We start from the raw sequence: 22028 nt of genomic DNA on the forward strand, positions 1-22028 counted from the left end.
AGCTAACCTCTCGTCACAACCTACACCTTCATCCATCTCCAACGTGGTCTCAAAATCAGGTACATTGCATTCCATTTCTCAATTTCTCTCTTATGACCATTTGTCCCCACAACATAAAGCTTTCACCATCTCATTATCCCTTGTCAAAGAACCAACAAGTTTCATGCAGGCCATGCAAGATCCTAAGTGGTGTGAGGCTATGCATACTAAGATACAAGCTCTCCAAGCAAACAACACATGGACTCTCATGCCTCTCCCCACCGACAAGAAGTCCATTGGTTGTAAATGGGTGTACAAATTGAAGCTAAAACCTGATGGCACCATAGAGCGATACAAAGCTCGCTTAGTGGCCAAAGGATATAGTCAAATTGAGGGGCTCGATTACCGTGAGACATTTGCTTCGGTTGCCAAATTAGTCACCGTTCGTGTGCTTCTTAGTGTTGTTGCTATTCAAAATTGGCATGTTCACCAACTGGATGTCAACAATGCTGTTTGCATGGTGATCTTGATGAGGATGTGTACATGTCCCTACCTCTCGGATTTGGACGAAAGGGGGAGACTCGAGTATGCAAGCTTAACAAATCTTTGTACGGGTTGAAACAAGCCTCTAGACAATGGTTTTTGAAGCTCTCTACAGCCCTCAAAACAGCTAGTTTCAATCAATCAAAGGCAAATTATTCATTTGTCGTCCAATTCCACAAAGGGAGTTTCACTGCCATTCTTGTATATGTGATGATGTAATTTTGGCAGGCAACAACATACAACACATTAAAGCAATCAAACAGTTTTTATCCAAGCAATTTAAGCTTAAGAATCTTGGTCAACTCAATTATTTCTTAGGTATCGAGGTGGCCCGATCATCAAAGGGAATTTCACTATCTCAAAGGAAATGCACTTGAGATACTTGAAGAATTTGGGTTTCTGGGAGATAAACCAGCAACGTTTCCGATGGATCAAAATATAGGCGAGCTCTTGAGCGACCCATCAACATATAGGCACCTTGTGGGAAGATTGATCTACCTAACGATTACCAGACCTGACTTAGTTTATCCTGTTCATGTGCTCAGTCAATTTATGGACAAGCCACGAGTCCCACACCTTGAGGCAGCACACGGGGTTCTTAGGTACCTTAAACGAACATCGGGACAAGGCATTCTTCTATCTGCCACAAGCATAATGCAGCTAAGAGCATTTTGTGACACGGATTGGGCTCGTTGCAAAGATACAAGACGATCGGTAACAGGTTATTGTATACTGCTTGGGCAATCACCTGTTTCTTGGAAGACAAAGAAGCAAACTAGAGTAGCACGTTCAACGGCCGAAGCAGAGTATTGTTCCATGGCTACCACCTGTTGTGAAATTACGTGGTTGAAGAATGTTTTGAGAGACTTGAAAATTCAACATGATCAGCCTGTTACGTTGTTTTGTGACAACCAAGCAGCATTACACATCGCTTCGAACCTGGTCTTTCATGAACGTATGAAGCACATTGAGATTGATTGTCCTTTGGTACAAGAAAAAAAATCCATGAAGCCATGATGCGAACAACTCATATTCGAACCACAAATCAAACTGCAGATTTGTTCACGAAAGCACTCAAGTCATCACAGTTTGGAGCTTTACTTGCCAAGTTGGGTGTCATCAATATACACTCCAACTTGAGGGGGAGTGTTGAAGATAATTCCAAGAAACAAGCTGAGGAATATTGTAAATTGATTGACATTAGTTTCCTTCCTTTTATGTATGTATAGCAGACGTAATTATAGGAGATAGTCTAGGATCCCTATCCTATATAAAGATGTAATACTAGCATTGAGTTGATATAGAGATTTTATTTTTCACCAAATATTCTTCCTATACTTGCTAATGTTAATAATTTCGTAAAATCATTTAGGTCCAAGCGAATATATAACTTAATAATTATTGAAATAAAAGAAATAGCAAATGAAAATTTATAATACATATTAAAGAACTTTTTAAGGCGATATTAGCTCCTCCGAGTAGGATTCTGCAAAACATGGATTATTATGGAGTAGAAATTTTTAGTTTGTACGGTTAGACAGTGAGGGGAAAAGTTAGCCTAATTTCAGATATTTGGAAATTTTTTTGGTTAAGCGCTCTAACAAAAACGATTTAATCAAGAGAGTTTTAAAGAAAAAACACGGTACTGTTCACTTTAACAAAAAACTATATTTTTACACTAAAAAGTCAATTCTGGTACTATTCACTTTACCTTTTATTTTGTCCTTATCATTAAAACTTAAAGTTTCAAGCTTTTTTCATTAGTTTTCCTTTTAATCAATGTCCATGGAAAAAAGGAATGCCCCCCATTGAAGTCATCCTAGTGGCTTGGATGCCAAGAAAAGTATATGGAGTAGAAGTTGATGCAATCTCAGGACAATATATTAGTATTTTTCTTTTTTCATAACAAATGCAGGTATTTGACCGAAGAAAAAAAGAAAAATTATCCATACATTTAGTACAAGATCATAAAAGAATAAAAGAATTTTCTACTTGTTTGATCAAGAAGAGGTAGCACACGCAAGACCATTTGGCACGCAAGTAATGGTGGGCTTCACGTCAGAACATTGAGAGGTAAGAGGCCTTTGTTTCCGCTGTAGGTGAGATCGATGTCAGACAATTCCACATTCTAAGCCCTTGTTGCATACAACTTGGATTGCAAGTGGTGTGGCAGATGAGCCCTTAATGTTCTTGAACTATGGGGGCGGACGCTGATGCATAGATTCAAGGCAGCAGCAGTTCGAAACCATGGGCTTATACAGCAGTAAACAACGGATTAAGGCTCCGATGACTTGGTGCAACGAGTTCAATTTTTGTGTTTTTTCTGTTTTTTCAATGACAAAACTTTAATCTGTTAGAAATTTTGAGTAGAAATTTTTTTGTCCCACATTGGCCATTCCCAAAAGTTTTCCTCACTTTATAAGGCTTTGTCCCTTATAAAAAGTAGGGGTGTAATATCCACACACCTCATTTTACTTCTCACACACCTTTTTAATTTTCGGCCATCGGATCGGATGAATTAAAGAAGATCAATGGACAAAAATTATCAAGGGGCATGTGAGAAGTAAAATGGGGTGTGTAGATAGCACACCCCTAAAAAGTAATTGAAGTGATAGGCTTTGGAGACTAAAATTAGGCTCACCCTTAGGGTTGGGCTTTGGGGTGTACTAATTAATTGGTAATTAATATATAATTATCAAAAGATGCTCTTGGGGTGTACTAATTAATTAATTATATATTAATTATCAAAAGATGCTCTTTTTCTCTAATAATTAAATTAATTAATTATTTTCGGATTTAAGTAATTATTTTTAATTAATTATTTTTTACCAACAGACTCATCTTTTCTCTTTTCAGATGAAGTCTGAAGTGTGAAAAAACGCAGAAAGAAAACACCCCTCTGAGAAGATGTCTTCCAACAGATGCATCCCTTCCTCATACCTGTTGCGAACAGGCATAATCATATTATATATACATCTATCTGCATGACATTTAGAACATAGAAAATACAATTCTTCTTGTATAATCCAAAACATCCTTACTAAGAGAACCACATAGAAATTTGCCAGAAGCCAAGTTTTCCGCTACTGGAATTTTGACTTAATCGTTGAATCTTGGTGAAGCAGACGTCCGTACAACCACAAGCACTGAGTAGGGACGAAATTTCTATTTCAAGGACATTGCAGTACGCAAGTCTCGATCTTCAATATTTCTGTTCAATATTATTTCATTGTTCATACACTGTTAATTTCCTATTTGCATTTATTATTTATTAGCATATATGATTTTATCACAGATTGTTGACATATATCCAACATAATCTAGGTATAAAGACAAAACAAACTACAACCGAACTGATATCTGGCGACTGAAAAACAAGTTGATACCATCAAGAACAGATCAACCCCGAAGGACCGAATCTGCTTTGATACCAAGTTGAATATCAGAGTGCGGAACAAACAAAACTACAAAATAATAAGAATATTATTAATAGACAAGAATGCAGGAATGGCTACAAAACCCTAAAATGCTACATCGTAACTAACTTATTATATCTGAATAACAAAACTCTCTATTTATAATAAACTAACCCTAGTCCCTAATAAGCAAGAAAACGAAAACCTAATTCAAATGGGCTAAGCCCAAATCCAAACAGTAAATAAATAACTATTTTCCTACAGGCACTAGCTGCAATTTGACGAAAGATGGAGGGATGCATGGATTTTGGACATTGATGATACGCTACTTTTGACTATGCCTTGCTACAAGAAACGAAATTTTGGGTAAGACATTGTATGTTTGATTCAAAACTACGAGATCATATACTAATTTTCAGGGGTAGTAATTTTGTAAAGCAATTTCTTTTTGGGTGAGAAGTTGAACCTGACTTCTTTGGAGGAATGGATGGGTTGTGGAAATGCGCCTGCTTTAGAGAACTCGCTCAAACTATTCAATGAGATGAAAGGCAGAGAGCTGCAGATCATTTTGATTTCTTCAGGGAGGGAGCTTCTAAGATCAGCCAGATAACCGTGTTATTGTTGGCCTGGTATTATGGTTGGACAAGCCTTCTCTCTCTCTCTGTCTCTCTCTCTCTCTCAATGCTGGTATCGCTGCAAGCAGTGGATTGGCTTGATGGTTAGGTCATTCTTTTCAACCCACTGCATTGTAGGTTTAAACTTCTCTTCTTTTTTTTAGTGTAACTTAGAATAGTAATATCGTTTGTAATAAAAAAATGTTCGTTATTATGGATGGACAAGTTTCTTGAATAGAGACTCTCGGTACCAGTTTGCTCAAGACATTAATACGTGTCTTCAGAGGACGGCGACAAGTTTCTTGGGTAGGGACATCCTGTTGGAATGATTTTTTCCTATATAAAGAAAACCATTGAATTGGTGGAGAAAGAATTCGAAGCGGTGGATGAAACGTTAGTATCTTTTTTTTTTTAGTACATTGATATTTTTACATCAAGAAAATAGAGAGTTTGGTTAAGTCACACAATGGACAACTTAATTTGGTATCGAATTCGCCATCTACGATATTCGAACCTAAGATCTCTCACTTTCAAGTGAAGAAGAATACCACCAGACCGTAGTACTGAATGACAACGTTAGTTAACTTTGAATAATTGCTAATTTGAATTCAAATGGCAGTTATTTATCCCACCACTTGCTGGAGAAGGTTGTGTCTGATATGCAAATTAAGTCTTTGATCAATTTTATGGATTAATCCTATGATTAATATATTGCAACTCTTGATAAAGATTTGTGACCAATTATTAATATTGCAAATTGGTTCAAAGGCTGTATTCTGCAGATTTCGACCAACCCAATTGCTCTCTCTTTGTGCATAATTCAAAGCCTCCTCCATTGTTATACAAAAGCTCTAGACACTAAAAGCTGCAATATTAGTCTCTAGTTAAATCTTGAGTGTTATTATCTATTTCTTTTGAGTGTTTAGTGTTTGTCTTAGGAGTTTGCAAAACTTTGACAAACAACAAGCGTAAGCCCCACTTTAGTATATCCACAATGCTTATTCGCATATCCCTTTGTACACTGAATGTAAGAACCAATAGTCTGAGAGATAGCATATACGAATAGTCTGAAAGCATCTTTATACGTGCCTTGGGTCGCCCCTTTCAGGGATGGACATCTTTTTATATAGATGTCTAGCATCTAATTTGTTTTCACTTGTTTTTGTTGTTAGGGGTGTTGAAGAACTGCAAAATTACAAGACTACTGTGACAAAGCAACTGATCGATGATGTTACAACATTTGAGGCTTTGTAGGAGACCAATTCAGCAGCATCAATGGACTTCCCAGTGCCAAATGGACATTCAAACCCCGAAACCCAATATACTACATTTTTTGAAAAATTACGGCATTTCACTTTTAATACCTTGAATTTTATTGCATTTGCATCCAATTCAATTTCTTTTAAGTGAAGAACTATAAATGAAAAGTTGCAATTATGATCATTATTTCATCATTTGTTAAACCGTGAAGGATCATCCCTCAATTATTACAGTTCCAACATCTCAAACGTAAACTAGATACATTACATGCATACATATACATCATTTTGGTACACTGCTTCAATTTTCTTCTACCCCATCTTGGCCTTACCGGCGGCATTCATCTTAGCGCAATAATCGAACAAGCTTCCATCGAAGCAGCGTCTAACGGCTTCTTTCGACAGCAAACCCTCCTCGTCCCTAGCAAGCACATACAATAGCCCCCATTCCAGCTTACTTGTGATCCTGCCAAAATCAGGCTCACGAGTTAGCTAAGCGAAGAACAAAAACTACTTACTCGTATCAATATTATATTGAAATGTAGCATACTACGGACCAAGAATGCTTACCATCCAAAGAAATCAAGGGCAACTCTGTTCCCCTCGGTCATGGCCCAAAGCTCTCCCAACGTGAACTTGTCAGGCACAGTATGGGCATACTTACTAAACATGTTCTCAATGTTGGCTGGGCTATACCTGGAAAATGATTGCACATAAAGTCTAGTGATTTCTTTAGCAGCCAATATCGAAGATGGTTACTTTGTCGCATTGTAACTTATAATTACATACCTTCCTTCTGTGTCATATGTCCCGGAATCGCTACCGTGCTTTGCCTTGTGAATGTTGTAGATGTATATGGGAAAGAAGGGAGAAGGAATCCACCCCTGTGATGAAAATTACAAATTCAAGATATACAATGCAGCTTTAATTAGTCACGCTTTTTCACTTCAATTAGCTTTCTTCTCTACCACATTTACGCTCATTTCTACCACAGTCGCGTAGCACATGATATGGCAGTTAGTAAGTGCTTTTTTACATCATTACAACATCACGTGGTGTTTGTCTGAAAGTGGGAGCACTATATTCAACCAACTATCGAGAAATTGTCTTCTTTTTTTTGTGACGGTACCCGAGCACCATATTACAACATCACGTTGTGTTTACTCTTAGACTGGCTGTTAGTAACTAATTAATGGGCTCTTAAATAATTACGGTCCCTTTCTTATGAAAAGTGTGAAAACAGTATGCAACTTACAGGCAGAGTGGGATAACTCATAGCCCCATTGATAAGAACAGCCATAAAAACGGCGAGGATTGGGTTGAAACCTATGGCCCGACATCCTGATTAAAGGGAAAAGAATAGAGCACGCATGAGAAGCGACATTAAATCCACTACAAGGTTGCCTGAGGCTGAATATGTACAATTAATTAAGTAAAGGTACGTTGAAGCCAGCAAAATTTACCGGTAAAAGTTTCCCACGGATAGACGATGCCATTGTCGTCCTGGTCGAAAAACGCAATATGCTGCTGAAGAACACTCATGTTACGGTGCTGATGGCCAACCGTTCCTGTTGGATGGTTTGTGTCTGGAGCAACCAATGCTCTGGGCATATCTGAAGTTGGGGGTGTGTCAAAGATAAAATAAATAGTGAATTAGTGTCCTGAAAGGCTGTATTAGCATTTTATTTTCTTTCTAACCTACCTGAGCATGTTATAATTTCCAGAAATTAGATAAAAGTTGTGGGTTTCAATTGGGTACATACTTGTTCAATTTAGTGCAGAAATTCTTAATTAATCCTGTTATATTTTGATGTAATATTATTAATTAAGAAATTCAAAATTAATCTCGTAGAAATTAAAAATCAAAACTATACAAGCAGTGTCTTGCTTTTGAACCCCACAAAATAAATTTGACCCCCACAAAATAAATTTGACCAAGTTGGCAAGAGCAGTGTGCATCGAAGTTTGAATCCCCTCTCAATGATTCTAGTGCAATTACTCTATCGTTCGTCAAATTGAGAGAGAGAGAGAGTAACAGAAATGAATTGAAACTGGTCTCACATACATGGTTTAGGAAGTTTGGTTTCCAAGTCACTTCTGACTCTCCTCTCAATAGTCACAGGTGCATATGGGGCTTCTGTTGCTAATGCTTCATTCTCCATCAGAGCATTCGCAGCCATAATTGATACGGTTTTCTGTGATCTTTTCTGACCTCTTTTTGTCTCTCTCTCTCTCTCTCTCTCTCTATAGCATAAATAAGGGGGTGGTGCAGAAATATAGGAAACTATCTAGGTGATGTATATTTTGGTTATAAAGATCGGTGGTAGAGAGAGAACTAACATAGGAAAGGAAAATAAGAAAGAAAAGTCGTCCTCCCAGACCACCAGCCAGCTAGTATTTGGTTCTGCGTGGCAAGAAATGCAAACACCACCTTATTTTGGGGAGCAAGATGTGGCTCGATGTGAGAAATGCATGCAAATCTTGTATCACGCCCTTCTTACACGTGGCCACACCATACACGTAACTCTTTCTCTCTGTGTCCGTGTGTGTTGTAATTTGCTCGACTTCAGCTCAGCTACATACACTACCAGAAATTTGGTCTTGCCCGACGAAATTTCAGTCTGAAAATGTGTTTATTTTTTAAGTATACACCTTTCCGACACAAATCATGATTAAGTTGAGATAATCCTATAGTAAATAGAGATATTGCAAAGTAGTGACCATGGTTTCGATATGAACGTAGCTCAGAAGGAATCACCGCAGAGGGCCTTCTTGTTCGAATCACCAAACTGACCCTTAATAAAGAAAGGGAGGAATAGAGGAGGTGAGAAAAAAGTATGGACACCTTCTTCCCATCTTTGCTCATCCATACCTTTTTTATTATACAATTGGTCGGTTTAAATTTAACTAAATTTCAATTAGTTAAATCTCAACAGTTCATTCGTGAAAAAATATCGGTTTAAAAGGTAAGGTGATAAGGTTTTTTTATAGTAATAATATACTTCAAATTAGCAAGAATCAAATCTAAAATTTATCTCTTAAAAGTAAAGAAAAATATTACTAGACCGTAGTACTAAATGATAGATACGCCAGTACTGAGACATTTATAATAATAATACAACGACGTGTGTAAATTTTTTCTTCAAACAACATTGTATTTTTTTGGTCAGAGTGTATTGGTTGTCGGCCCATCTAGTTGGGCTCATGCGGGCCTTCCCAACGGGTCCAGCCAGCGCATAAAACGCAAGCCCGCGGATCCTCCAAATATAAAGACCCGATTCCAAAACCGCTGCCTCTCTCATTTCTCCTCCTTCCAATCAACAAAACCCAGACGCTCGAGCGAATCAAAAGGTTTCCACAAGTGACAACAATGGCGACAGAGATTGCAGCAGCGGCGCCGCCACCAGCGGTAGACACAGAGGAGAATATTTCGGCGGCGGTGGCCGCCGATACCAAGATACAGGCAAGCAGCGGTCCCCACAAGCTGGAGAGAAAGTGGACCTTTTGGTTCGATAACCAATCGAAACCCAAGCAAGGCGCTGCGTGGGGCTCCTCCCTCCGCAAAGCCTACACCTTCGATACCGTCCAGGAGTTCTGGTGGTAAGAATTAGATTACATAACCTAAACCTAAATCCCCATCTCTTCCTCTTTTATAAATTTGGGATTTTTAATTATTGGGTTTGAATATTGGATAATTTAATTTCTCTGTATATTTTTCCTTTTAGTTTGTGTTTTTGTATTTGTTAGTTTTGTTGGAGATGTGGGTTTTTGCTGAATTTTGCTTGTTTGTTGATTGGTGCTGTGATTTATAATTAGTGGAACTTTTCCAAATACAAGTAATGTACCGGAGTCTTTGGTCCCTTTGTTTCCAAAAAAAAAAAAAATGAGCTTTGTCTTTATATTATGTTTGGTTGATGAGAAAATTTAGTGGAGAATTCTGCAAGTCCAGTCCATTAAGTTACCCAACTGCATTTAGTTTCATTGTGGACCTACAAACTCGGATTATATGCAAATTCACTGGATTCAAGTTCTGAAATTTAATCTGATTCGAAATCCCCAATTTGACGATGAGATGCAATATCTGTTTGCAGTCTGTACGATCAGGTATTCAAGCCAAGCAAGTTGACCCCAAATGCAGACTTTCACTTGTTCCGGGCTGGAGTTGAACCGAAATGGGAGGATCCCGAGTGTGCTAGTGGAGGGAAGTGGACTGTCATCAGCAGCAGGAAGGCCAACCTTGATACCATGTGGCTAGAGACCGTGAGATTTCGATTTCCTTATCAGTATTCATTACATTGGTTCACACACACACACACACACCCCTGTATAGGAATGAAGTTTGGCATACTATTGGCAGACATTGAATCAAACATAGGTTTATACTTGATTTCACCTACTTAATAGTTTTGATTGACATTGCAACATAGCATGCCAAACTATGTGGACACTGAATACTACTCTATATATAATTATATATATAGTCAGCATATCCTCCTCACTGGTGTGAATGGTTGGTGTTTCTTGCTTGCTGTGGGCTGAAGACGACTGTGTATTGGCCTAAGCACTTTGATTCATGTTGCATTAGTTTTATTGGAAATTTGATAATAATGGGTTCTTGTTTTATTGGGCAGTTGATGGCACTGATAGGGGAGCAATTTGATGAGGCGGATGAGATTTGTGGAGTGGTAGCAAGTGTGCGCCAGAGGCAGGACAAACTTGCACTATGGACTAGGAATGCTGCAAACGAAGCTGCACAGGTGTGATTTGGATGGTTTTGCTATCCTCATGTTTGTTTGATTTATACTCACTTCTGAATGGATTTTGATCTGCTTTGCTATTAAACAATGATATAGCTAAAGCCCCAACTTATATGTGATATAGATCTCTGCACATCCTAAAAAGAAGCGAAAGCATCCATGAAGACATTGCGACCCAATAATGCTTCATTAATCAACTGAAATATGATTACTAATACAAGATATGTTTGATATATATAACTCGCTTGACCTCTGCCCCATCAGCAATAGTTGGATCCCTATAATTGATTACATTTCCCGTGGTTTTGTTGCAAATTTAAGATGTTGCAAGTGTCTGAATCTTGTTATCTTGTCATCCAGATGAGCATTGGGAGAAAGTGGAAGGAGATAATCGATGTTACCGATAAGATGACCTACAGCTTCCATGTAAGTTTCAGTCGGTATTATTTGTGTTGGAGTACTCTTAATCCTATTTCTCACTTCTTCTGGTATTGCAGGACGATTCCAAAAGGGAAAGATCGGCAAAGCCTCGATACAATGTGTAACTGATTTGGCGCATGGGTCTTCACTCTCCATTACCAAAGTTGTGAACACCGCGACATTTGTCTACTTATTTTTATTAGTGTAATATGATCTCGTTCCTTATGTTACGATTTCGAAAATTTTCTGAAGTACGCAGAAACTAAGTTTTGTAAGTTTTGTTTGTAATACACCCATGATTTACTTGAGTTGACAATCAAATGAATCAGATCTGCATGTTTGCTAAGAACTTTCTGCAACCTTATTATCGGTATTGATGTCATGAAAATGGGATCCGAACTTGGATCCAAGGGGTGGACACGCGATCCTAGTCAACTGACGTAACTTACATATGCGTTTTTCAATTGATTTAGTGAAGGAACATTGCAACAAGACTGAAGAATGATCATGAAAAGTGCATATATTATGGAGACAAGACATGGAATTCTACATTGTGGTGATGTTGAAGGAATCCCAGCAGGTGGAGACTGGAGAGTATATGCATGTGGAAGTCGTTTAAGAATGAAGTATGAAATCAAACTACAACATCAAATTTCTACTTGTGAAAAAAACGGGAGGCATCCATGGTCTACTGATTCTATCACGCCAGGAACCCCAGCCTCTCTCCGTTCTTCTTCGCCAGACGAATCAGTCCTTGCCTTTGTTTCGCGTCTGCTCCTATCGATTTGCAGAACTCGGTAATTACCTGCACGGAAAATAGGGTTTGTCAATAATTCTACAACATCTATATGAGACCACCTTTTTTCTTTGTTTTTAAAATTGTTTTGTACGGAAAATAGGGTTTGTCAATAATTCTACAACTAAAATTGTTTTTAAACAGAAGGCCTCATTTATTCGACAATTTGTTTTGTACCAACCGATTATGTTTTCATCTTAAATAATTGAAAAAGAAGCTGGAAAACTGAAAATTTGATAGTTACTAATTTGTAGCATTTCCAAAGTGATACTTCTCTTATTCGAGCGATATTCTAATTATATTTAAAGTAATCTACGAGAAAGGAGTTCAAATAGAGAAGCACATGAACTAGGCCCAAAATCGAACATCTAACACCAACATTTTTTTTTATAAATATTCTTAGCTAGACAGAGTCACACAAATGAAAGATTTATATTAATTACCTGCGAGTGCAAAGCAATAGCTTTGCCTCTAATCTGATTGAACCTCTTCTTGCCAACAATGTTACGCGTGACAACAACAAGAGGTGCAAAGACACCTTTGCCTTCATTGACGTTCTTCATCATCGGCTGCGCTCTCACCGCCTTCCCAACTCTCACTTGGTTCGGGACCGCCTTCACCAACGTCCCATAATCTTCTCCGACAACCGAACTCCCCCAACTTCCATGGAACGACGAACTCAAATTTGCAGAAACTGAGGTTGCCATTGAAACAACAGTGCCTCTAGTTTTTCAGAGGCTTGTGAGCTTTAATGCTTTTTGCAATAGTCGTTGGTAGGGAGGGTTTTGTTGTGGAATTTTAAGAGCCTTTGGTTCCTTTTAAGGATAGCGAGTTAGGAACCACATATATTTATGGCCTTGGTTTTTTCCGTGCAAGTTTTTTTTTTTTTTTTTTTTTTCCACGTGTTTTAATTGTACCGCGGCACTGACGGTCCCTATTTGTTGGGAGGACGATCTGAATCTGAATTCCTGGTGGGTTTGGTCCACTTGTCACCTTCCTAGAAGCCACTCTGTCATGCGTGGGATGATCTTAGCCGTTGGTTCTAGAAACCTTTCTAAAATTTTCATATAGGGACATTTTAGAAGGCTAACTTTGAATTATATTGAACGGTGCATAATAACAACGGACTTCATTGGTTTGAAATTTGAACTACACTGTTCAAATTTGTATACGTAGTTTAGGTGTCGGCACGGACAAGCACTCAAGTTTGGATTCTCTTTTTCATAATGTAGAGTAGGTTAGACTCTCGTATTGACAAAAAGAAGTGACCGTTAGAATTGGAAAAGAAAAACACTTAGCTTCTGGCACATACGAAGTTGTATATCAATGACTGATTGACTCTCCTTACATGTAAAAAGTGAGACGGTGTTTATTGTGTAATTGTATGTCTACAATTCAACTAATTCCTAGTAGCTACATGTGAAGAGCGTGAATTTTCAACCATTGATGGTTGAAGTCATGAGAAGAAGATTGTGGAAAAGGGTTTTAAATTTGCTTCCCGCGGACGGTGTTTGATGCACACCGTAAGTGTCACTGTTAGAAAAAAGTGGCAAAGCTGTTGGAATTTGGAAGCCACAGACAAAAACAGCATGATTAAACGCTGAGAAAAGTATTTCCACGTCAGTTTTTCGTCTTCAAATTCCACTAATTTAGAAACAAAAGAAAAATCTTTCTTCTCAAGCAAAGAAGAATTTCTAAAACGTATATTGTTATTTCTTTTAGGAATTCTGAAAGGGAAGAAAAAGAAAGTGAAGAAGAAATCAATCTTACAGGAGGGAGAATCTAGAAGATCATACATTTCAAAGAAAGAACACTTCCAGCAAGAGATGAACGCTGAATTTCTGGAACTCGGTAAACCTTGGAAGGTATAACCGATTCCCATGATGCGTTTTTCCAGCTCGTCCTGCACGTTGAAGAACATGTAACGAACATATGTATCTACAAGTAATTAGAATGATAAGCAGACAATCAGTTTGCAACCAACAAAACATGATATCTTGGCCATCTCTTTTAGAAGGGCCGTGCAATGTTTCAAGTGATCAGTAGTTCCTTAGGTGAGAACTACACATTCTGTTTCTAGATTGGAGTGCCACTACATAGATGTTTCATTTCGAAATACAAGTGTTAAAAATGATTTGATAGAAAAACGCACGAACAAGCGAAGAAAACCCTAGGGAACATCGTTTCCAAGTACTTTCTGCGTAGAAGTTAAACGGATCAAGATTCAAAGTATCATTACAGACACGAACAAACTGCACCGTAAAGTACTGCTCACCTCCAGTCTTATAGCAGTTGTAGAGTACAAGATGCAGGAATAACAAAAATGAATGACTATTGTTTGAGAAAGCGTAGCAACGTACATATGTTTTTACATACTCGTCTTACTGTCACAGTATAATTGCACCCAATCACCGAAGATAGCAAATAACAAACGTGCAGCAAAGTTTAAAAAACGAAATGATGACTGAACTCATCTACCTAAAGGCAAAATAATTCTATAACAGATTTAAGTGTAACGGCATAAATCAGTGATATCCTATGATTGCTAACAAATTAGAGGGAATATATGCCAGCTGATGGGTTTTACTGCTCTTGGCTAAACTGTTTGACGTCTTCTACCTATGGGACAAAGGTAATTGAACTTCCAAATCTATATATTGGAAGACACAACGATGTAGCAAAAATGTATTCTTGAAAAATTTAATTCGCCAATATTAGCATATATAGCTTCCATGGATTCATTTAGTAAATTTCATCCCAGAAAACATCTTGTTCTATAAAAAGATACAAAATAAATAAGAAAATGAATGTAATACACAAAGAAAACCTCAGTCCAAGAGAGAGAGAGAGCAAATCTCCTTTCTATAATAATTCAAAGGCTTTTTAGCCAAAATTGTCTCTGAGATTTGCATAACATATCACTTTGGTATTTGAGATTGAAAATCAATAGAAATGGTCCCTGAGATTGTCCACCATCCATTATTTTGATCCTTTCGTTAAAAACTCCGTTAAATGTCCTGGGGCTCTTGGGTGGAAGTTTGAGCAATTTTCAAAGCTTTGTAACTCAATCGTTTCTTAACCAAATTTGATCCATAATATATCAAAATGAAGATAGGAAAGTGTAGAATAAGATTATACCTATATAGAAGCCTAATGGTTGCTGGAGATAGCCGGAAAATAGCCTGAAAGGTGATTGGTCTGCGGGAAAACTGGAAAACTTGCTAGAAACTGGGTAAACTTTAAACGTTCATAACTTCTTCAATACTCAACGAAATCGGGCGATTCAAAAACAAAAATCATACTTCTCAATGATACGAAGAGAATGACACCTTTTTTTATGGCTAATTATCCATGGTTTGGCCGAAAAACGGCTCGAAAATGTCCAACTCGAGACCAAAACAACCACTTTCAAGCTGTTTTCAAGCCAAACCACGGATATTTAGCCATCAAAAAGGTACCATTCTCTTTATCTCGTCGAGAAGTATGATTTTCGTATTCCCGCCAGTTTTCCAGTATTTCCGCGGACCAGTCACTTTTCAGGCTATTTTCTGGCCATCTCCGGCAACTATTTGTCTTCCAAATAGGTATAATCTTGTTCTACACTTTTCTATCTTCATTTTGATATATTATTGGTCGAATTTGGTTAAGAAACGATTGAGTGACAAAGTTTTGAAAATTGCCCAAACTTCTGACCAAGAGTTCTGGAACACGTAACAAAATGACCAAAATAATGGATGGTAGACAATCTCAGGGACCAAAGTCACATGTTATGCAAATCTTAGGGACATTTTGGCTAAAAAGCCTAATTCAAATTTGAAAGGGGAAAAATACAGAATGAATGTAATATCAATGCATTAGTTTCTATACAAGTATACGTTTCCTTATAGGGTAGCACCAACATTCATATAAATTTCAGCAATGCTTTCCGCCACTGCCACAATAAACTCTGACACTTTGGAGGTCAAGGACTCAATACATACACCTTTATGGGAAAGATGAAATGTCATCGACCACAACAGTCCTCGAAATTACATCTCCATTAAAAAAAATCTTTGCTTGCCTGCATTTCAAGCTGCTATGAACCATGAAGGGGAAGGATTATGGCATCAATGTAAAACTCTTCTTCCAGGATTCCAACTCTTTCTTCTCACTTGTGTATATGTTCTATTAAAAGCATTGTCTGGAAGGAGTCTGGACATCTAGTACAGTCAACAGCTTCAATGCAAAGCAGTAGTCTCAGGTACATTGGATGCATTCAATGTCCTTGATCAAAAAGGTTTTCAACATTTAGTTTGCTTATGAGTAGGAAATAGGTGTCCGCTCTATAACAAGCCCAGCACAAAAGGTCATCAAATGATCCGCAGTTATCTGTGAACCATATATACCATATTGTTTGGTACAGAGTGCGTTATTCAGATGGTATGCCCTTACTACTATTTTCTTTTCAACAGAAATGATGTAGGTGGAAATGGTCATGCATTCCAGATATGGGTATTAGTAATTTAGAAGTTGTACAAATCATCTTTCAACTACCCTTCATTACCGTTCACCATTTTTGTTCCTAACTCCTTCCTTGGCTTAGCTGAAAGACCCCTTCCAAGCATCTCTTCCTTATACTGCCTAGCCATTTCTAACATTCCTTTCTCCACCAGAGCATTGATTAAAGCATTACAAGCAAACCTATCAAGACTACACCCCAAGTGTTTCCATCCTATTCCATACGAGACACATTGGTCTCAAGAAACCCCATCTCCCAAACTTCCTCATAAGCATCACGAAAGTCCATCCTTGGCTGAACCTTGTAAACGTGAGTTATTTAAATAAATATGTAAATATTAGGAGTCCTTTATTAGGAATGATTTATAGTTGTGTCTTTTATTGATTATTGTTTCCATATAGAACAAGGATTGTATATGTATATATTTTAAGGAAGTAATACAATGAAAAATTATCTCGTAAAATTCTAGTTGGCATCCAAGCCTAGGTTGTCGTAACCTTAGAATATTTTTCTTCAGCTGCTGTGCACGACCGACTGTTTTTTTCTGCAATTCTCTTTCAGAACGTCAGGCTGCTTGTGTGTGTGTGTGATATTTCCATGTGTGAGTAGGAGTATTGCTGTGTCAAAGTATCCCCATGGGTGTGCTGCTTTGCTGTGCAGTTTCTTGTAAGACAAAATGGCATCTTTGGAGGATAACGGGGTTCTGAAATTGGAAGGAAGTGCTCGTAACCCAACCAATAATCCAGTGTTGAATCATGTTGTTATTCAAAATCATGTGTCTACTGTACCAAACACCGTGAAGCTAAATGGATCAAATTATCCTCTTTGGTCCGAAGTTTTAGAGATGCACATCGCTGGACGCGGTAGGAAGGGCTTTGTGACAAGGAGTACCAAGGAGCCTGCTAATGATAGTGTTGAGTATGAGATGTGGGGGACAAGGAATGCAATAGTAAAGTGGTAGTTGATCAATTCCATGGAACCTGGTATCATGGGATTTTTTATTCACCTACATATTGCTAAAGAAGTTTTGGAAGAGGTGGCTCGAACCTACTATGATGGTTCAGATATTTCTCAAATTTATGAATTAAAGGTTAAATCTTTCAGACTTCATCAAGAGGGCTGGCTAGTTGGTGTGTATTACGCTGACCTCAAGTTCGTTTGGCAGGAGTTAGATCAAATGAGACCAATCAAGATGGAGTGTATTACCGATCTCAAGACCCTTTGAGAAGAAATTCAAATCGATCATGTGTATGGTTTTTTTGGCAGGTTTGGATGATATCTTTGATAAAGTACGTAGTGATATTCTATGCACTCAACCCTTACCATTTGTTGATGAGGTGTTTTATGTTGTTCTGCGTGAAGCACGACGACATGCCACTATGATGGGTGGGAGTGACAACCAAGGAGGGCTGTCGTCCATGGCCATGGTCTCTAGGCTAGCTGTTGCCCCTCGTCCTAATAATCCTTCTAATCACTTTTTACATTCTTGTCCTTTTACTCGAGAAAATAAAGATGATTTGAAGTGTACTTTATGTGGACAAACCCGTCATATTGAGGATACATGTTTTGCCAAGCATAGGGTGCCTAATTGGTTTCTAGAATTGAAGAAGAAGCTGCATGCAAATGAACATGGGAGTGTGGGAAATAATGGAGGCCGTGCCTCCTTGGCTACTATTCCACCAAAAGCTAAGGAGGCCGAGACTACCTTCACTGACCCAAGTCAAACTTTGTTGACTCGTTCTCCACCGTAGGTACTGTAGGGCATGTTCTTTTGGCCTTCGATACTAAGCATCATACAGATTGGATTCTGGACTCTGGTGCAACGGATCGTATAACATACGATAAGAATATGTTTCAATGTATGACAACATCTCACAGGGAATATATTGCAACTGCCAATGGTACTCGTGCACCTATTGTTGGTGCTAGCACTATGTATCTCACGGCCTCTCTCCCTTTACACTGATGTTTACTTGTTCCATCTTTATCACATCATTTACTTTCCATACCATAGGTTTTTGAACAATTAGATTGTGTTGTTCTCATGTATCTGTCCTTTTGTCTACTTCAGGATATTCAGACCAAGGAGATAATTGGGCGTGGCACTAAAAGAGAGGGGTTGTACTATGTGGATGATGTCGTTCCTGGCAAAGCTCATGCAGTCCGAGTGTTTTGTGATAGTAATTTACAAGAAGTATGATTATTGCATCATCAACTAGGCCATGCATCTTTTAGATATTTAAGGCGTATGTTGTCTAGTTTATTTAGTGGAATAAATGAATCAGACTTAGATTGTGAAGTATGTATTCTTGCTAAAAGCCATCGTGCTTCGTTTCCTCCTAGTATGAATAAAAGATCTTTTCCATTTGATCTTATGCATTCCGATGTTTGGGGGCCTTCTCCAGTTGCTACTTCTTCTGGATGTAGGTGGTATGTTACATTTGTTGATGATTGCACTTGTATGACATGGCTTTATGTGTTGAAAAATAAAAATGATGAATGTGTAATATTTCGGTCATTTGCTCAGATGTTTCAAACGTAATATTCTTTTTGATAATGGAAGAGAATACATCAATTTTGAGTTGTCAGAGTTTCTCCGTGATCAAGGGATTCTCCATGAAACCACATGTCTCCATACCCCACAACAAAATGGGGTTGCGGAGCGTAAAAATTGCCACATTTTGAAAAAAGCTCATGCCTTGCTCCTTAAGGCCTCAGTTCCTCAATGTTTTTGGCCTGAAGCTGTTACCCATGCTGTGTATGTCATTAATTGTATGCCCTCTCACCGGGACGTGACCTTCTCTGAAACCATGGACGTGACCTTCTCTGAAACAGAATATTTCTACACTTTTGTACCTTCAACTTCAGATCACCAAGGGGAGAACACTGTTGGTAATCTAAGTTGGTTGGATCTAAGGGGAGATGCGATTGTTGAACAGTGTGTGGAACTTAGAACCGTTGGTGCTGAATGTACAATGGGTACCGAATGTATAGACTATTCGGCTAGAGGTGTCATGGCTGATGTTGATGATGTTTGGCCGATTCTGACCAAACCCATAGGAGAGTCTCGGCTAGCTACTACAGAGGACAACCTTGTTGTTCAGCAGCCCCTTGCCGAGCTTAGTACACCCTCTCTCTAATTCCGAAGTGTTGCCCAATACATCTTCTTTGAATATGCCTGAGGTAAGTATCGTAAATGATTGTGTAACTAATCTGAGTAATAATGTGAGTACTTATAAATTGCCACTAAGACAAAATCGAGGTGTGCCTCTTGATAGGTTTTCTCCTGAAGGGAAGGTGAAGTATCCAATAGCCAACTATGTATCATGCAATAGGCTTGCACCAGAGCATCAGACATTGGTCAGTAATATGGAGTCTATTCAGGTACCAACTCGAGTGAAGGAAGCTCTAAAAGATCCAAAGTGGGCAAAAGCAATGGATAAGGAGATGTTGGCATTGTAGAAAAATAATACTTGAGAGGTGATGATGCTACCTATAAGAAAGAAGACAGTGGGATGTCGATGGGTATTTACAGTTAAATACAAGTTTGATGGAACAGTAGACATATACAAAGCAAGGTTGGTGGCTAAAGGGTACACCTAAACATATGGGGTGGAGTATCAGGAGACTTTCTCCTCGGTTGCCAATATGAATACAGTACATGTTCTTATCTCTTTAGTTGCAAATATGGATTGACCATTAAAACAGTTTGATGTGAAGAATGTGTTTCTCCATGGGAATTTGGAGGAAGAAGTGTATATGGATTTTCCTCCTGGTTATAGCAATGGTGGGAACACCGGGGTATGTCGGTTGCGTAAGTCACTTTATGGACTTAAGTAATCGCCTCGTGCATGGTTTGATAGATTTACTCAAGTCATGAAAAGGAATGGATATTGTTAGAGTCATTCTGATCATACTTTATTTGTGAAGCGTAGACAAAATAAAGTAACAGCCTTGATTATCTGTGTAGATGACATGATTATAACAGGAGACGATGTTGACGAGATGTCCAAGTTGCAAGGAAACCTTGCGGCCGAATTCGAGATGAAGGACTTAGGAGATTTGAAGTATTTTCTGGGAGTTGAAGTTGCTCACTTGTCTAAAGGTATCTTCTTGTCTCAACGTAAGTATGTACTAGATTTATTAAAAGAAACAGGTATGTTTGGGTGTAAGCCGATAGAGACCCTTATTGTTGAGAAACATCATTTGTGTTTAGATCCGAATCAGAAACCGGTTGATAAAGGTTGATATCAGAGGCTTGTAGGGAGACTGATTTATTTAGCTCATACTCGTCCTGATATTGCCTATGCTATGAGTGTTGTGAGTTAGTTCATGCATTCACCAAGTGTGGATCATATGGCTGATGTTATGTGTATCTTGGCATACTTGAAGTCGGCACCTGGAAAATGAGTCTTGTATGGAAAAAAAGGGGCATTTAAGGATTAAAGGGTTTACTGATGCAGATTGGGCAGGTGATGTAACTTATAAACAGTCGATTTCTGGATACTTTACCTTTGTTGGAAGGAATTTGGTGACATGGCGAAGTAAAAAACAGAAGGTGGTGTCAAGATCTTCAGCTAAGGTCGAATATAGAGGCATGGCTTAAGGAATCTGTGAAATCCTTTGGCTACAAAAACTTCTTTGGGGACTTGGGTTTAAGCCGAAGGATACCATGAAGTTGTATTGTGATAACAAGTCAGCAAGAGATATAGCTGATAATCCAGTACAACATGATAAAACGAAGCATGTAGAGGTTGATTGACATTTTATCAAATAGAAGCTTGAAAAGAAGATTGTATCAATATCGTTTGTGGATTCAGAGGAGCAACTTACTAATTTCTTACTCATGTAGTGTGTAGTTGAAAGTTTGATGACTCACTTGTCAAGTTGGGCATGTGTGATATCTATGCACCAACTTAAAGGGGAGTGTAAACGTGAGTTATTAAAATAAGTATGTAAATATATTGTAAATATTAGGAGTCCTTTATTAGGAAGGATTTATAGTTGTGTCCTTTATTGATTGTTGTTTCCATATAGAGTAAGGATTGTATATGTATATATTTCAAGGAAGTAATACAATGAAAAATTATCCCGTAAAATTCTATTAACCTTACTTTCAATCATCCTGTCAAACAGTCTAAGAATCTTATTTGGCTTTTCTAGATGCTTAAAAATGCAATGATACGTGATCACATCCAACACACGACCTAACTTCGGCATTTGATAAAGCCCCGAGAATGCCTCCTTACATCTCCCATTCTCGCACAAAAGCTTTACAACTGTATTATATGTCCCAACATTGGGCTTGCACCCAATTCCTTCATCTAATTCCAGAGTCTCTCTAAAAAATCAACACTGTCAGAGAGACCAATGACACGAATAACCGTATTACACGTCACCACATCCAGTTTGATCCCTTTACTCTTCATCTCCTTATACAACTGCACAGCCTTCCACGGCTTTCCACTCTTGCATAATATATCCACAGAGAAAGATTGTGTTTTGCTAGGTTTGTTGGGTATGTTGATGTGTGTATTGGGCTAACTTTTAAATTTTAAATTTTTCTAATTTTTTAATATCCATAGGCTTTTGCGGCGCCAAGTCATTGTCCAAGGGGGCATCATGTCATATGTTAACGACTGTTTTAACTGAAAGTTTAACGGATGCATGAAAATGTCTAAGAATTATCACTTTAGGGTGCCACGTCACAAGTTAACTGCTGTTTTAACAGAAAGCTTAACGGATA

General features: G+C 38.2%; 3 protein-coding genes across 3 annotated transcripts; 1 reads left to right on the forward strand and 2 right to left on the reverse strand.

Annotated features, from left to right (window-relative positions):
* Positions 1-5971: 5971 nt before the first annotated feature.
* Positions 5972-8004, reverse strand: LOC137736538 (peroxygenase-like). Its single transcript, XM_068475791.2, has 6 exons — positions 7877-8004; positions 7275-7424; positions 7067-7152; positions 6601-6695; positions 6382-6507; positions 5972-6277 (listed from the first exon to the last, which is right to left on the reverse strand). The coding sequence occupies exons 1-6, from the start codon at positions 7989-7991 to the stop codon at positions 6124-6126; spliced, it is 726 nt and encodes a 241-aa protein (XP_068331892.2). The 5' UTR covers positions 7992-8004; the 3' UTR covers positions 5972-6123.
* A 1093-nt stretch (positions 8005-9097) lies between these two features.
* Positions 9098-11337, forward strand: LOC137736800 (eukaryotic translation initiation factor). Its single transcript, XM_068476070.2, has 5 exons — positions 9098-9411; positions 9903-10071; positions 10443-10568; positions 10929-10994; positions 11066-11337. The coding sequence occupies exons 1-5, from the start codon at positions 9182-9184 to the stop codon at positions 11111-11113; spliced, it is 639 nt and encodes a 212-aa protein (XP_068332171.2). The 5' UTR covers positions 9098-9181; the 3' UTR covers positions 11114-11337.
* A 153-nt stretch (positions 11338-11490) lies between these two features.
* On the reverse strand, positions 11491-12595 carry LOC137736801 (protein PROTON GRADIENT REGULATION 5, chloroplastic). Its single transcript, XM_068476072.2, has 2 exons — positions 12228-12595; positions 11491-11793 (listed from the first exon to the last, which is right to left on the reverse strand). The coding sequence occupies exons 1-2, from the start codon at positions 12489-12491 to the stop codon at positions 11689-11691; spliced, it is 369 nt and encodes a 122-aa protein (XP_068332173.1). The 5' UTR covers positions 12492-12595; the 3' UTR covers positions 11491-11688.
* Positions 12596-22028: the final 9433 nt, after the last annotated feature.

This window comes from Pyrus communis, chromosome 13 (assembly GCF_041283825.1).
Source record: "Pyrus communis isolate YQ-2024b chromosome 13, ASM4128382v1, whole genome shotgun sequence".
In the NCBI taxonomy this organism is placed as follows: domain Eukaryota; kingdom Viridiplantae; phylum Streptophyta; class Magnoliopsida; order Rosales; family Rosaceae; genus Pyrus; species Pyrus communis.